Source organism: Protopterus annectens, chromosome 1.part0 (assembly GCF_019279795.1).
Source record: "Protopterus annectens isolate FY-2018-M chromosome 1.part0, PAN1.0, whole genome shotgun sequence".
Lineage (NCBI taxonomy): Eukaryota > Metazoa > Chordata > Ceratodontiformes > Protopteridae > Protopterus > Protopterus annectens.
In genome coordinates, this window is record NC_056725.1 from 884,839,162 (window position 1) to 884,857,507 (window position 18,346).

At 36.2% G+C, this 18,346-nt stretch overlaps 1 protein-coding gene across 1 annotated transcript in view; it reads left to right on the forward strand.

The window, feature by feature from the left end:
• The window catches only part of LOC122796908 (CD109 antigen-like), a 969,469-nt gene that overhangs the window by 236,237 nt on the left and 714,886 nt on the right, over positions 1–18,346 (forward strand). The window contains exons 5-7 of the mRNA XM_044065708.1: positions 2,388–2,513; positions 5,159–5,198; positions 8,507–8,645. Coding sequence (XP_043921643.1) covers positions 2,388–2,513; positions 5,159–5,198; positions 8,507–8,645 — 305 coding nt within the window. The remainder of the gene's footprint in view (positions 1–2,387; positions 2,514–5,158; positions 5,199–8,506; positions 8,646–18,346) is intronic.

Genomic DNA, 18,346 nt, shown 5'->3' on the forward strand with positions numbered 1-18,346 from the left:
AATTCCACAGAGTTTTCTCACTAAACGAATACAGGGAGTAAGTAATATGTCCAGTGCAGACTGCCTCAAGGCCTTGTCCCTGTAGTCTGTCTTTTACAGACTTTTGAGGGGAGATCTATGCCTGGCAAACAGGACATTGTCATACCCCCCTCTGATGGACCTCCTGCATATCCATAAAACAAACAGTACCAGAATTACCCATTCTAAAGACTTCAACCTTGCCTGTGATATAAATAGGAACTGCTGAAGAGATAAGCATGTATAACAGAGACTACGGCTTCCCTGGAACAGGCTCCCCATCCATGTAAAGCAGAGTTCCTCCCTAACACAATTGAAGTGTAACTTTGACAATTGGATGAGGAAAAGGCAGCCTGTAAATAGTTCATCTCCCAGGCCCCTGCTAGAAAATGTTTCATCTCCCAAGCCCTTGCTTATTCTTATCAAGGGTACCAGAACTTGCCAGAGATTTGACATGCATGGCTAGACTTAAAATGCCCTTGTGGTTGTTAGCCTAGTAATCACCTAAAATTTATTATCATTTTCAAAGCTGCAATTATTTATTTACTTTTTCATATTGTCAACTGGTGCATAGCCTGGTTAAGACAGACAAGGTTAGGAGATCTGTTAGGAACTATTCCTAAACTTTTATATGTCATCAGGAAGCCAACATCTCTATGAAAATACATCTTAACCTAATAAAGAGCAGTAGAGACTTTGTTACACTTAGCCTTCCACTGATCTGGGTGTGGAAATCTGGTGTGATTGCAGCATTAGCTTGAAAGATGCTTCCCTTTGATGTGATTCATAAAGTAGAGGACTATGTAGGCAGATTTGCACAGGTGTCTGGTTTACTCTATTATATACTCATCTTGCTTGTTAACCTATACTGTCCCTTTGACTCTCCTCTATAAGACGTGAGGTAGATTTTGAACTTCATCCATACCTTTATGATAGGTTCATTCTGGGCAGGGATGCACATGAACCTGCTTTTCATAAGGATAGGTTCCATTGGCTGGGCCATCATTTGTTCCCTGATTATACTAAGTGAATTTGTTCAGAAGATTTTGTTTCAGTTTTAGTGGTTAGATATGGGCTAGGTAATTATGGGCAAACCAGAGGATTACAGTTCACAGTTTGTGGGTCTTATTTATTTATTTATTTTACATTTGTTGACCGAGCTAGTCTAGCTGGATTAATGTCCATTTTCAGTAGAGGCCCGGGGAGAAAAGCTCCACAGTAAGACATAATTTTACAAACATAGTTGTACAGAGGGTGTATTTAACAGACAGACTGTAGTACATAACATTTTCATAAAAGTCTAAAATGACTAGTAGCATCAACAGGAAAAAGTACATTAGATTCTTCTTTTTAAACATCCATTAATAGGATTATGGCCAGTTTAGAGGATTTCTGTGACACTGTGTTATTGCAGATTTCTGATCTTACTGTCACTAGTAAAATAATGCATTAATTAATGATCAGATTAAAATTATAAATACACCAATGAGGTTTAAACTTGTTGAACTCATTAATACTTGTCCAATAATTATGATGCAGCATATCTTGTCATGCTTGTGACTAAATGCCAACTATTTCATATATTAACAATTCCTTTGAAGTCTGTCCTATTGCTGTGGTACTGATGCATCTGAAACCAATGCCTCTGATGCAGATTCAAGCAGCAGATCAGGGTCATGTTGCCAGCCAGGAAAGGAAAAAAGAAATAGGTTTATTCAGTTTGTTTCTCATGGGGTGGAGGTGAGGGTCTGAGTTGTAGTCTTAACATGGTGGATTTGGAAGAATTCCATCAGGGACAGTTGAGTATATGGGGAACCGCACATTTCCTAGCCAGTTTGTGGCACTAATGCAGAAATGGAAGCCAGCCTGTGGTTGAGGCCATTGTGCAGCTGCCACCAGGGCAAGACAAAAATGAAATCAGTATGGGGGAAATTTTTAAACCCATAATGTGACAGCAATGCACCTGCTAAGAGAATGACTGTACTTTTCTATTCAAGGTCAGTAAAAAGACGAGTAAAAAAAATTGGTTAGGTAAATCATTTTTTTTTCTTTTTTTTTTCCTTTTGTTTCTGTTGAGTTTTAGAAACCTGGATCTGTTAACACAGTGTGTTCTGTTTTAATCTTTGTTATGTCCTAAGATGTTGAGTCTTCTTTGTCTTAAATGCTATAATGCTTCTTTTGTTATTAAAAACACATCTCTGTGTATCAAAAATAACTGGCTTTCATTCCAGTATATGCCTGCATTGCAATGACAACCTAAGTAGTGTATTAACACAGAAGAGGTGTCAGGTTATGAACACAGTAATTTATGATGAATGTATCATTTTTGTCATATTATTTGATAATGATAATATTCCCTTACTTGACAGGACAGCTATGGAAATGTGATTAAGCAGTGGAATGATGTGTCACCTACACTGGGAGTCATATCGAAAGAGTTTCAGTTATCTGAGAGCCCATTGCTTGGTATATGGATTATATCCACTATGACAAATGTAAGTGCAGATCGAGTCTGATTCATAAATAGTGAATTAAAAATATATTCTGATTATTTCATAAATGCAAACCATTTATGGAAATTGCATGCCAGTAAAACTGATTATTTGCCTGCTGCAGTCCTTTCAGAATTGACAATGCCATCATATATTGATCTTTTATTTGCTGCTTGATGTGTGATGTTAAATTAGGAATTGGCATTTAGCAACACTTGAAAATAATTTTTGATTTTTTTGTAAATGTCTGCATGAATATGAGCCCTTTATTTATGACACAAGACTGTTTTTTATCTGTGCACCAAATTCTTCCTGCATGTAGGACAACATTCTGTTAATAACTTGTTTGATTACATTTATCAGTATATCTATATCTATATAATCATCTACATTTATTTCTATATCTAACTGCAAAATATAACCATCAAACTATTAAGTCACTTTTAATTTGTTTTCTTTCACTGTGCCTTTACTTTGTTGATTTGGTAGGATAAGGCAGTTTTGTAGAGGAGGGGACATGCACAACTAACTTCACTCCATAATTCAGATGTTGGGTCATTGAGAACCATATATTTTTTGATGACTAAGTAGACATTCCAATGATATTGCATTCACAAATCAGTACCAAACACTTTTTATTCTGTGTTGTTTTTTACTCAACAGTGCAGTTTTTTTTCTGGGTTGGTGCAAAAACGTTTTTTTCTATATATATTTATTTTTAATTGGTGTCAGCATGGTGAGGTTTAACATGTGTTGGTCTGGAAAGTAAAAGGTAACAGTGCTATATCTTTCAGTATTCAATAAAAAGGAGAAGCAGTCCCAGGAGGTCGAATGTTATTACACACCAGCTTTTAATTGCAGAAATCTGACTATAAGACCATATTTATTTTTATGGATAATGAGCATTTTATTGGATGTGATATTCACAAAGCGCTACCATGAGATTATTTTTATTATGTTTAATGTTTGTTTCCTAGTTTGGGTAAGGCACGCAAGCAACACATATGCATCTGCTATATTAAGGGTAATAAAAATCCTTATTCATGTAAATGACAGCAATAGTTATGCAATAGAAGAATACTTCTGGTGCTGGCAGATCGCTTGGTTGAGTATACCTGGAAGTTGTAGAATCCAATCCATCTTTTAAGTCTTTGACAACACTGGATACCTCTTGCTAATTTGCCAATTCATGGAACCTCTCTAAATGAGCCATTTACAGGTGCTGGCAGATCGCTTGGTTGAGTATACCGGAAAGCTGTAGAATGCAATCCATCTTTTAAATCTTTGACAACACTGGATACGTCTTATCAATTTGCCAATACAAGGAACCTCACTAAATGAGCCATGTACAGGTGCTGGCAGATTGTTTGGTTAAGTACACCTGGAAGATGTAGAATGCATCCATCTTTTAAGCCTTTGATAACACTGGATACCTCTTGCCAATTTGCCAATACATGGAATCTCTCTAAATGAGCAATGTATATTAGGTTCTATGCTGGCCATAACCTGCCACATATCCTATCCCAAAAGAAAACAGAGCAATTCCAATACCCATCACTTCTGTGCATTTGTAGTCCAAACCAGAGTCCATCCCATCTGATAGTTGTCTCAGTATTATGCAAGTTTCACACTTCTTAGTAGTGCTGAGTTTCTGCAGACTTCTTCAGGCATATTAGGCTTGTTAGCACTCTCTGTCTCCATCTATCTCCTTGGGTAGTACTTGGTGTTCACTGATGGCCATCTCATTCAGTTTGCCAGTGAATGAAGTCAACAAGCACTCCACTGGTGATCAGGACCTACAATGTCACTACCCTATGGCCATTTAGCAATCGGAGACCATGGTCCGTCACCCATGGCATCAGTGGTTATGTAGTGACTGGTGCATTCTCCTAGTATGAGAACCCTACAGATGGCAACCAGTGCAAACCTTTTGTTCTTCTAGCAAAAATAAGCACAACTGGACTACATGCAGACGTATATTGTGGGGGCATCCATTTACCCAGCACAATGGAAATTGCCTAATTATTCTGTTCTAGACTTTCACTTCCATACCCATCTTTAGCTTGTCCAACTTGATGCAGCACACTCAATACTCTTTGTAAAGCTGCTTCTACACCTACATAGTATTTTATGTACTGGAGATGCTTCAACATCCCACACACTACTCCATTTTGCTTACTACTTTATATCACAAAGTCTTCACAAATTCTGTCCAATGCCTAATGAGACATTTCTAATAAAAAGATCTTGGTAGAGCATGTTTTTCACAAACATATCAGTATGCCAGTGCATTGTCTTCTGATGTGTTGTATAGAGAGGTCTCTGTATTTGGATTCCTGATTATTAATTTCCAAAAAAAAGTACTGAAATTGTATCTATACTACAGGTGTGCATTCAATCTCTGATGGATGGATAATACATTAATAGATTTCATCCTTTTTTTCTGAAAGCATTGCATTCTTTCAGGGACCACAGTTCTTAATCAGAATACTAAAGTAACATTCTAATCTTACTTCTGTATCCATGCTTTAACAACTCGGAATAAATAAATAAGTCACTTGCCGCATATGATTGCCTTAGTAGTAATAATATTATGTTTTGCTTTTAAACTGCAATTCATTTTAATTCATACTTTTTTATTATTTTAGGATGGCTATGGTGAGAAGATATTTTATGTTGATGAATATGGTAAGTGCTGCATTAATTTTTGGCAAATTTACAAAAAAAATTGTTCTTTTAACTCCTGGGTTACTACACATAATTAATTTACAGCTGCATTCAGCTTCAAGCCATGTAGATAAAACATCAATCATTAATTAATAATTATCACTATTTAGTATATTGTCCAATGGAAGCAGAATTATAAAGCACAACTAAATGTATGGTATTTCACTTTCTACATTTAATTTGTGAGTTAAATTTCAAAGTCTCAAGTATGAGACTCAAATACTTTTCAGAGAAATTGATCCTAAATTATGAAGAAATAACCAGTTGTCTAGATTTTTTAGATTTTACATTCTGCTCATTACAATATCATGTCAGTCTACTGAACACACACATTTTGAGGAATGCTGTTTGACAGACAATTAATGAATAAAAACAACTACCAACACACAGAAAGCAAGACTTTTTTTAAAAAGGAGAAAGCCCACCTGCACCCCCCCCCATGGGCAGAAACCAGCACACCACCACTGAAGTCACATATCAAAAAGAAGTACAACTTCACAATCACTGAAAGTTGCTCTTGCTAATTAGTACATTAATATTCTACCAAATGGCGTTCCCAAATAATGAATTTAGCCAAAATATAGACTACTCTCTTGGTATCTCCAAGAATGCTTTTTTACCTCTCTGGTGAGGTATACAGAAAACTTAAGACTAAATGTTGAAGCACATAAAGTTAAGCCATTCCTGATTTGGTAAAATGTGTGTATCATCCCTTTAATAAATCTGGTGACAATAAAATAAATCAATAAAATTAATGACAATGAAAATAATTTACTGCATGTTTGGAATGTCCTAGAAAAGGTATTGTAGCATGTTTGACCCCCATCATAGCACTCTGACTATTACAATGCTTACATTTGGAATTCTCTTTTCCCAGGCTAGAATGCTTTGCTTTTTCTCTCAGACTGGGTCTATAACCATGATGGGGCTGAGAATGTACCTTTATTTATTAAAGAAGGCCAGCAAGGAAGAAAGGTTAACCTCTTAGTGAAGTATTATTTCATGCAATATAATAACATCCCTCAGCAGGCTTGAATGTCTACCACTGAAGTGGAAACAGCAATACCCCCTAACACAGATATATATTTATCTATATATATATATATATATATATATATATATCTATATCTATCTATCTATATCTATATAAATATCTATATATATATATATATCTATATATATATATATATATATATATATATATATATATATATATATATATATATATATATATTCATATATCTATTATCCTACATGTGCTAAACTAGCAAAAGTGCTAGTGTTGCTTTGCAGTCTCTTGTACAATGCTTCACTCTAAGCACCTGCCTCACTCTTACTAAGCCTCTACCAGCAGTCACCAACTCTGTGGGTTGAGCTGCCTTTATCCTTCTTTTAGGATAGTGCAGGCACTTTTATCCAATTATTTTCACTATTCCCAGCTCACTGTACATGTACTGAGAATACTAGCTAACCCCAGATTATGTGGGTTAATAAGGGTTTTGCCCCTCATTACCAGAGTATTGACATTCAAAGTGCTACATTACTATCCTTCAGAACATTTCCTTGTAGAATTCATTTATTTATTTAAGTTTGTTTCATCAGGATGGAATGCTGACTTGCTCAGATTCACACAGTTAGGTAATGGAAGATCAGGGAATAACATCTTGCACCACTGAAATGGTGATTTGGACCACTGAATGGTGAAATAGAAATTTAAAATGGCCATGCAATATTAAAGAACTGAAAGTTTATTTTTGGGTGCCTGGATTTAAAAATGTAGTCCACCAATGATACCAGATGAAAGGCAGCTCATGTCCTGTACTCAGTCCTGCTGGGTACTTTATTTATGAACAGAATCACATTCATGACAATAAAAAATATATATGTTGTGCTGCTGCCTGCCACAAAAGGAAATACTGCCAGACCAGCTATCTGGAATTTTGTAAATAATTCTATGTCATTTGTGAATATTGATATGATTCATACAGCAGTGTGTGTAAAGGTGTAAAGTACTGAGCTAAAATGTAATCACAGCATGCCCTGCTGACTTAAAATAGAAATGTATATAAACTATTGTAATTGTGTAAATGGATATGTTTTAACAGTAGAAACTAGAACATAGATGTTAACTTGCAAAACTTCAAGAAAATACATTGAAATTAAATTGTTTTACAGTTGTGCTAGAAAAGTTCTCTCTCAGTTTCAGTTCAGTAGTAGACACAATGTCTAGACCTAGAAGTTTTTGTATTGTCTTGAAAGAGAAGTAATTACTAAGTCTGAGATGCAGAAGTATTTTATTGTTTTATGTTTTCTAGCAGTTGCAAAGATCTGAAGGCTATGTATTTTCACAGAGAGATGTTAATTGTGGGTAGTTTCTGACACTGGAGGGGTTAGCTTGAGAACTAAGTCAGGTGACAAATGTGATATCATCCAAGCTAACCCAGCAGTAATATCTGATATTAATTTAAGAACTCTCTCAGAAATAGCACATTTTGTATTTTGTCTTTGACCTAACAAGAACACCCACTCTCACCACTTCTGCACTTGCTTTGCTATAAGTCAGTTTCTAGGGCATAGTAACTCTTTTAGATTGAGAGAGGAATATAGTAAAGTATAGCTTAGATGTTTTCTTTCTTTATTTGAGACTGTCTTGCAATGTTGTTTTAAATATTTTCTGTGATTTTGAATTCTGGTGTAACTGATTACTTATTTAGTATTGTCATGTTCTTGTATTATTTATTATTAAATATATTTAAACCTTTTAATTGTGGCTGGTTTGTTTACAGATATTTAAGCTCTGAGAGTACTTGCATATCTGTTTGGTGACACTGTACACACCACTTCTAAATAGCCTTGCTCTTGGTCAGACTACCATTTGGATTAATAGTAACATTACACAGTAGGATTGGACACCCTTTGATAAGGGCCTTAAAGTAACTGATAATGGGTTTTGCTGGCAGTGATAACTACCTTATAGTCAGGTCAGAAGGAGCCATAGCTAGTAAATGTGTGCCAGCCTTCCCCAGGTGTGTGTTTCTATATAAATCAAATCTCAAAGTGTATGTATGTGTGTGTGTGTGTGTGTGTGTGTGTGTGTGTGTGTGTGTGTGTGTGTGTGTGTGTGTGTGTGTGTGTGTGTGTGTTTGTGTGTGTGTGATTGTCTTTAGAATCAGTGGTGATTTTATTTTCTGGAGAGGTTACATTTTTTTAATCTATGTATTTTTGTAGTTACTGGATGCACACTCATTTGCATGTAACTGCATACACAGTTAAAATGATTAAAGAAATGTGGCACTTGACATTTATTTTATTTTTACTAGTTCTGCCAAAATTTGAAGTCCTTATTGAAACCTCTCCAGTCTATCTCCTGGCTATAAATGAAAGTATACATGGAACTATTACTGCAAGGTAAGCATTTAGACCTTGGAAGTGTTTGACTTACTACTTTTACTTCAAATTTTAGAAATAATAGTTAGAGCTGTATGTCTGACATAGAACTGTATGTTAATGGCAGCAAGGTGAATCATATTGATTTAAAAAAATGTGTTGGCTCACTCATGCAAAATAAAATAGTGATTTTTGTTCTTTGTTATTCTAAGTAGTCTGTGCCTGGACAAAATAAATCTTCTTTTCCATTTCTCCTTATGTTGCTGTGATTGTAACTGGCTGTTATGTGCAGATAGCCACGACTACACTTAAAATGATTATGCAGGCCTTGGAAGATGCCCTTTATCAGTATGTTGAGATACACTGCCATAAAAGTAGTTCCCAATAACAATAAAGTAAAAGCAAAACCTAAGGCCTCTGTCAGCCAAACAGTCTGGGACAATAGCTTATGCTGATGTAAGAGTCATTGATTATGGCCTAGTGATGAGAAAGGTATGATGCATAATCTGTTTGACCAATGTCTGCCATAAACCATTATACACATTCCATCTTTAGTGCATAGACTGTTTTAGTACTGTGAAGCACTAGACTTTTCCACCCATGAACTATAGTAGTATTGTGATAAGAATGCCATGCATGACATGTACATGACTGTCATTCACTGCGGTCTTAGTTTTATATTTTATCTCACTGTGGAATGGTAAATGTTTCATCTTTATTATGTCTATGCTTTTTACCCTGCTGAATGTCAATCTAGCAGTAACAGCCTATTATGGAAAAGCAGCTGGAGTCCCAGACAACCTGTATATTGTGCAGCAGTGGCAGTGTAGAGGCCATCTAATGCAGAAGAATATCAGGTGTAGGTGTAAGATTCATAGGTTGAGCTGGACACCTAGCAGTCAGAACACAGTACACAGTGAGGGCATGGATGATACTCTGAGCAATGGCACAGTCTGTTAGCTATCCATAGCAATGGTACGTTAAGCACAGAACTTTAGGCATGGACTAAGGGTTTGTAGGTGCAGCAATGGAAGGAAATGATGCTCAACATGAGTAAGCTGTACACAAAACACAAGAGCACCGCTGCACACTCCAGGGCAGAAGTACAAGTGGTTAGTGCCCTCAGACTGCAGGCAGCAAAGGTACAACACATAGTGCACTTAAACTGTAATTCTTTTATAGCAAGTCATTCAGTGAATAGACAGAGACAGGAAAATCAGTTGTTATTCATTAGTCTACAAATACAAGCCTAGAACACAGAATATATGCATATGGCTGCATCTGTCTGTATACTATGCCGACCCCCTACCAATGAGAGACTGGCAGTTGAGCTGGGTGAACAGTGTGAGTCATCAGAACACTGACATTGATCATGTCTTCATGTATACATGGGTACCAGCATGTTCCAGGATTCCATTAACACTGTCAACATAGGCAATGCCTACGTGTCACTACTATGGAATTAGCTGTCTAGGGGCAGTAATGGACTCTGCTTCCTTCCAATGAAAACACTGCCTAAAACAACAGTCATGTCACCTGCATCAAGACTTTATGGCTATGAACGTGTACACTTCAGCTGTTGCTGCTGTGTAGCAAAACAGCATTCAATAGTACTAACATTTATACATAATCAATATGCATACACACACACACACACACACACACACACACACACACACACACACACACACACACACACACACACACACACACACACACACACACACATGTATATCTATATGTGTATGTATATGTTGCAACACTGCCAGCCCAACTAATTGGAATTTTGTAAATAATCATATGTCATTTGTGAATATCAACATGATTCATATCCTTGTCTTACAAGTGTAAGAGAACTATATGTTATGTGTATATTAAACTACTGGTGCAGAAGTGTGTGTTGAACAGGGTTTGTACAGTACTGAAGTTCAAGGATGTGTCCACAGTGTACCATACTGGAAGAGAACAGAAATGTATATGAACTATATACCTGTGCATATGTATGTTTTAATAGTAGAAGCTGGAACATATAGAGTTAACTTACAAAACTTCAAGAAAATAAGTTGAAATGCATTTTACAATTGTGTTACTCTCAGTTAAAGTGAAGCATACACAATGTCTAGAGCTAGCAGTTTTTCTGTTGTCTTGGAGAGAAGTAATTGCTAGGTCTAAAATATCAAAGTGTTTAATTGTTTTACGACTTCCAGTTCTGAGCAAACGTCTGAGAGATATATAGTTTTAACACAGAGATGTTAGTTTCTGTTAGCCTGGGAACTGAAGGCAGGTGAAAAAGAATGTTGTCATTCAAGATGACCCAGCAGTAATGTCTGATAAGAATTTAAGAACTCTTTCAGTCAGAGACTAGGCATTTTGTATTTTGTCTTTGACCTGTAAGCATCCATCATCAGCACTTCTCCCTGCGTGTTGTCTGTAAGTAAGACTTAGGGCATAGTATCCCTATTGTATATAGATAGGAATATAGTAAAGATTAGTTTAGATGTTTTCGGTATTTATTTGAGACAGTCCTGCAATGTTGTTTTAAAATATTTCCTGTGATTTTGAACTCTAAAGTCACTATGTTGAGTTATTGAGTATTGTCTTGTTCTTTTATTATTTATTATTAAATATATTTAAAATATATTTAAACCTATCTTCGTGATTGATATTTGTGAGAAATATTTAAGCTCTTAGTGTACTTGCATATGTATTTGGTGACATGACACAGTACAGGCCACTCCTAATAGCTTGGCACTTGCTCAGAAACAACCATTTGGATAATAATAACATTATGCAGTAGGATTGGTTACTCTTTGTAAGGGCCTTATAATAGATGATAAGTAGGGATTGGTGGCAGTAACTACCTTATAGTCTGGGCAGAAGGGAAAATAGTTATTAAACCTGTGCCAGCGTTCCCCAACTGTGTGTGTGTGTGTGTGTGTGTGTGTGTGTGTGTGTGTGTGTGTGTGTGTGTGTGTGTGTGTGTGTGTGTGTATGTGTTTGTGTTTGTATATAAATCAAATCTCAACGTGTGTGTTAGTGACTTGAGTAGGAACACAAAGCATTGGTTGGACAGAGAGGATGCTGGAGGCCTGGGCTTGACTGCTCAGCTGAGATCTTAACCCTATAGCTGTGCCAGTGGGGAGTCTTATTGGGGATCTGGAGAAAGAGGGAGAAACCAGCCCCAGACTGACTTTGATCTCTGTGTGCTCTTAAAGGAAATTGTACTTTTCTGTGTGTGTACTAGTCATCTTCCCATTGTGTACGTCCCTCACTGTTGACAGTGGTGAGGACTGAGGCTCCTTGATACTGGGCCAATGCAGGGACATCACATATGTACTGTATACATACACATAAAAGATATGCATGTGCTTGACCCACTTGGATATACCAAGGAACTAAGGAGGGTGGTCTGTATGTGTAATTCCATGCATGCACATAGAAAATGTAGTTAAACATTCCCATTTTAAAGTGCACTTACTTCCTTGGGATGAAGGTGTGTTGTCAAACCTGATACAAGAAGCTGCTGCTTATGGTTTGTTTGTCCAGACCTTATGCATGTGAGGGCAATCATTTGTGAGGATACTTTGAATTTTGTTTGTAGAATGTTATTTTTCTTCAATAAAAGGAATATATGTTATAAAACAGGTTTTCCTCAGCTGGAGAGCCAAGAAAGGAATAGTCCGTTGGTAAGATATTTAGCTTACTACAGTCATAAGAACTTTTATTTGAGTTTAAACCTTATTTAGTCATGGATGCTAGACTGAAAAGAAATAATGCAGATGAATTTATAGCCTAGTACATATGGGGTATATCTGCACCTATATGTAAAAGGTCATCTGAGAGCAGTAGTTGTGTAGGCAAATAAATCACATGTGACTCTGTTTACTCTTCACATCCCTACTTTATAAGTTTGGGACAATTAGTTTATAAGATAAATCATTATTGCAACATGTAAAGGGAACAACATAGCTGAAACATTTATAGCAGTTGGTTCTGTTTGCAGAATACAGCTTTACTATCCCCTGTTGCAAAGTGTTATATATCCTTTAATCATTTCTTTCTTAGTTTTATCACATATGTGCATATGTGAAACCAGTAAACTCATTGTGTTGATACCGCCTAAACTACTGCAGGACTAAACTGAAAGACATGGAGGTTTCCTATTGATATGGTGTTTATGGACGCAGAATGTTACAAAAACATGCACAAGAATCTTTTATTATGTCATAGTGTAGTTTAATTCTAATAACTAATCACAATTTGTCATATACAAACACACACACACACACACACACACACACACACATATATATATATATATATATATATATATATATATATATATATATATATATATATAGATATATTTAAAGAAAATTGTATAGATGGTGGTAATTACTGCCCATATTATTGCATTCGCTATGGAAAGCTTTGTAATCCCTGTTTTTAAAACCTTTTGGATCATCATTCATTATTACAATAGTAAACACAGTATTCACTTGTAAAATACTTACAAATAATACCTCAGATTTTGGTAAAAGGGTCTGACACCTATTGTACATACATATATCTTGATTAATGGCATGGTGTTTATAGGTAAAATAAGTCACTGTTCAGTGCGATCACAAACTGAGAACTCCAGGGCAAGTAATGCTGTAGAACCACACCAAAAATGTGGTGGTTCCGCTGAATAAAACCACTTTGAACATGGAGAAGGTAGTTGGTTAAGAGGAGGCAGCAGTGCCTTAAACATTAACCAGTAGTCTGATGAGGAGTTAAATCCACTGAAGGATTTATTACTGATGTATGATTCTGGTTAAATGAGTTACTTGCAACTTATAACCTCATGTGAATAAAATGGAGGGATAGTTCTAGCATCCACTGAAAAGTATTCCATACAACCCCTAATGATAGCCCATGGGATACTCATCAGTCCAAGAAAAAGGTACACAGGGACTTCTGCTAATGCTGGAAAACATGAACATTTCATTTTAAATTAATGACAACGCTAACATTATTGCAAGCATATTGAGAAATATATCAGTGATAAAAGAGACTTACATGTCACAAGATAAAATTGTTTTAATTTTGGAAGACTCTATAAAAATGGGAGTAAGAAATATTTCCTTTAGAACTATATCACAGTATCTTGTTCAAGAGGATGTAAACATCGCATGTAGTGGATTGTGTAAAGCTGACACTGCCCTCATTGTTAAAAAAGAGTTGAAATAAAGTAACTGACTCAGTTCTCTTTCAGGTTCATAGATGATTACTAGGTAACGGCCTTTGCAAGGTTTTTTAAGCATAGCCAAGTTTCCCATTTGTTAAAGACAGTATAACTTACCTAGAGACATACAGTTGTGGTTAGGTGGCTGAGCATTTACAAGATATATCTGTCTAATAAGGGCATAGGTACCAGGCCAGGGGTAGATTTCTGATTCCCCATCCATTGATGCAGGTTGCTTTTGAATAGGGTCAGGGATGAGGTCTGTTTTACATGGACAGGAAGCCTGTTTCAGAGTAGGGATAGTCTCTGAGACATATACAGGTCCATCCTGTGTGTTCTATTTATATTGCAAACAAGGTTTACGTCTTTGGTAATGCAAGAAAATACCATTGTTGTTTGGTGGGTCTTAATGCAAAGAAAGCATTTGACAGAGTAAGCTGGGACGTTATGAGTAGGGCAATGGAAGCATTTGCATTTCCTGAAAAAATTAAAAGGTCGATTAGGAGGATATACAAGGGATTGGAGGTGAAAATTAAAGAGGATGGGGTCCTTTCTCACAATTTCTTCTTGATCAGAGGAACCAGGCAGGGGTATCCTCTTTCCCCTTTGTTATTTGCATTATATTTAGAACCATTGACAAAGAAAATAGGGGACTCAGAAATTCAAAGATATAATTGGTATGGTAGTCAAGAAAAGCTGGATCTATTTGCAGATGATATTATTTTATATCTGATAAAACCAGACAGATATTACAGTGTTGTGCAACATTCTGAGACAGTTTCAAATCTTTTTAGGATACAAAATTAATGAAGCTAAAACAAAGGAAATAACAGTAAATTATGTACCCACATATGAATTGGTTCAGTAATATACATATTTATGGGCGCATGATAAAATGAAGTATTTAGGAGTATGGATTAAAATGATTCTGGTGTGGCAGCCAATGATATGTGGGAAGACACTAAACAAAAGATAATGCAAAAACTGAGAAAATGGAAGATTTGTTTTATGGATATGGCTAGTAAGATACATGCAGTTAAAGTGTTTGTAGTTGCATTAGTCTTATACACAGCTCAGGCATACTTTTATCAACCAGAGCAGAAGTTGCGATGTCAATTAATAAAGAGCTGAAGGACTTTATCTGGGAGGGGAAGACAGCAAGAGTCAAGTGGGATAAGCTGATTCTTCCATTAGAACAGGGTAGATTGGGATTCCCCAATTTGAAGGAGTATTTCAGAGCTACACAGTTAAGGCTCCTCTATATAGCACAAGCCAAAAGCTATAATTCAAAATGGAAAAGGATGGTGATGAAATGGGGAAGCTCAAAAAACAAGAAGAGACTGGGATTTTGAATGCAGACCTTTAAGGAGAATAACAGTAATCGTGCAGAATATTATATCTATAAAGTAGTTTTATCTATAAAGTAGCAGAAAGTATCCTGTAAACTAAGCCAACACAGGAATGGGAAAGGAGATTCTGCCGACAGGGATGACTGCAATTAGGGATATAGACAATAGGCAAGAGGGAGCTGGAATTTATTGGAGGAAACTGGCAAAGGAACCAAGATATTGGGAGCAAATAACTAGACAGGAAAATATGATAAAATGGGAAGATGCCAATAATTTGTTTGGAATGCAGGTTAGAGATTGCCTCCTCTATCAAGGACTAATATCAGAGTATAGGCAAAGAGAAAGAAATAGGGGGGGGTTCTAAATGAAAGACCAACATTGGTAAAGTTTTTGTAGAATCTAGAACAGAAGCTGCCATTAAAAAAGGAATAATTAGCAGAGCATATAAAATATTGCATGATAACCAGCTTCTCCACTCTCAGCTCCTGATTATTCACTCCATTCTACACCAGTCCTGCCCCAGCTTATCTCCTCTTAGCTCCCAATATTCTCCCACTAGAACTCTACATAGCTCAGACCAAGACCTTCTACAGATCTGTAAACCTAAGATCAAAATGGGATGGAACCTCTATAGCTACCATCCTACCATTTCTTGGAACAGGCTGCGCTTAGAAATTAGGTCCCTCAGTCAACTTAAACAATTCAAAGCAGAAATCAAAGAATACTTAAAAACTCACTGGTCCTGCCACTGTACTCAGCCCTCATAATCTTCCTAACTATCCTCAAAACAGTGCTCTACCTGCCCACTATGTTTTTTCTTTGCCTCTCTGACCTCTACTTCTTTTTCCTCCTTAGCTCTTCCTAGCCTTCTTCACCTCTCTTGTACCTGGTGCCTTTACCATGAACAATAACCTCCTTACACCTCTATTAAAATATACATCTCTCATCTCTCTCCCTCAATCATGACGATGTACAGTAACAGCAAATGATGCTATGATGCTTGTTCATCCTGCTCTATTGTCAAAATTGTACTGACATTGTTATACTGCTTATTTACATTTATTGTAAAAACTTTTTTGTATCCTTTTTGTTAATTTTTAATGTTTCAACTTTATTGTATTGTTTGTGAAACTTTTCTCCCCAGGCCTCTTATTGTATTGTTTGTGAAACTTTTCTCCCCAGGCCTCTGCTGAAAAAAGCCTATTCAGTTCAGTTGGACAATCCCGGTCAACAAATGTAAAATAAAAAAAAAATAACTATAATAATCAATCAGAGGAGGTTAGAAAGGATTGGAAAGACAGATTGGAAAAGCAATTCACAAAAAAACAATGGGAGGATATATGTATGTCTCAAAATATGCAACAAAATCTAGAAGATATAGAATTTTTGCTTGGAAATGTTTACATAGATATTTTTATACCCCAAGTAGACTCCAGAGAATTTCTTCTCAGATTGACAGCAAATGTTTGAGGTATGACAGAAAAGAAAGAGGTAATTGCGAACATATTCTCTGAGAGTGCGGTAATCTGGCAGACTTTAAGGATTCCCTGTCAAATGCACTGTCTGAGATGCTGGGTGGGCAGATTGGTGTGACGAGGGAGATGATTTTTCTGAGCTATGATACAAACCTGGAATTGCCTAGACATGGTAAGGCCTTGCTGTGTCTAATTATGTTGGCTGCCAAAAAATCAATTACCAGAAAATAGAAATTAAAATATAAACCAACTATACTAGAAGTAATTAATATAGTAACAGATAAAACAACTGTAACTGAGGTCTTTAGAAAAGGGTAGGAGCAAATTACACAGGAAAAATGGGAAATGGGGGAACAATACATACAGGGAAGGAATGTGGTTTAAAAGAAGACAGGACTTAAATGAGCTGTGTAATGTTTGACTGAAACTGATTGAGTAGATTTTAAGTGATGTATAATATTTGCAACTGGGAGTGTGACATTATGGTTTGTGATGTAAAACACTTGCAATTAGGATTGTGTAGGTGGAGTTTGCTTTCCTTTACATAAATGTATGATTGTCTATGTAGTAAGTGATAGTTTAATAAATATGTTTCTTGCTAAAAAAAAGGGCAGGAAATGAATAATTTATGTAATGTTGCTTAGGTTTTATACATAAATATATATATATATATATATATATATATATATATATAGAGAGAGAGAGAGAGAGAGCAATATATGTGAAGTATAATGTTTGTAAACATGAACTTGTTAATACAGTTTGATTACTTTAATATAGATGTGTAAATTTGCCTATGTCACAAGTGATAATTCAATAAAGATGTTTTAAAAAAGGTTTAGGTCCTTGGATCTGGTGTTTCTAATGCTGTTGGACTTGTGGATGTGCAGCAAGTCCATCACTACTGGATCAGATAATGCCTTTTAAAGTCTGTAGTAGACTGAGTATAAAGGTAAAACTTTCTATTGGTCTGTGTATTTCATGTGGTTTACATCTAATATTCTTTTTGTGAGGAACCTTTGAGGGCAGTCTAATAGTTGTATATGGTACATAGTAAAGGAAGCATTGAACTCAATGATTGACCTAATGAGGGCTGAGTACACAGGAGACAATGACATCCTTGGACTTGAATGCCTTTGCTTATCAGTTGTGCAATAAAAATAATTTCTTTACAGTGGTAGACACATAGTGGTCAATGATGAAGTCATTGTCCACACATGTTCCCAAGTCCCTTACCACTGGGTCTACTCTTAAGGGTGTATTGTCTATGTGGTAATGCCCGGGGATGGCTGAGTTACCAAAGGATGCACTTATACATTTTTTAGCATTGCGTTTTAGGCTCAGGCACCAACTATTAATTTATGGCAATCCCTTTTGGATGATGCTTGTGCCCTTGGAGGATTCTATCATTGCTCTGAGCTTGTAGTCATCCATACACTTGGTCATCCAGAGGTATTTTACATTAGCTTTGATATCTGAAAAGTAGATGCCAAAGAGGAACAGCCCCAGCACCAACCTTGGGGGACTTGGCTAGTGAGTGGCTTTTTGTTGAGATAGTGTTCCCTATCCTAACTTACTGTAGTCTATCTATGAGCCAATTGGCTATCCAATGCATGAAATAAGGGTTTAGAGTCATGACTTTTTTAACAATGCCCAAATGGGGATTAGCAT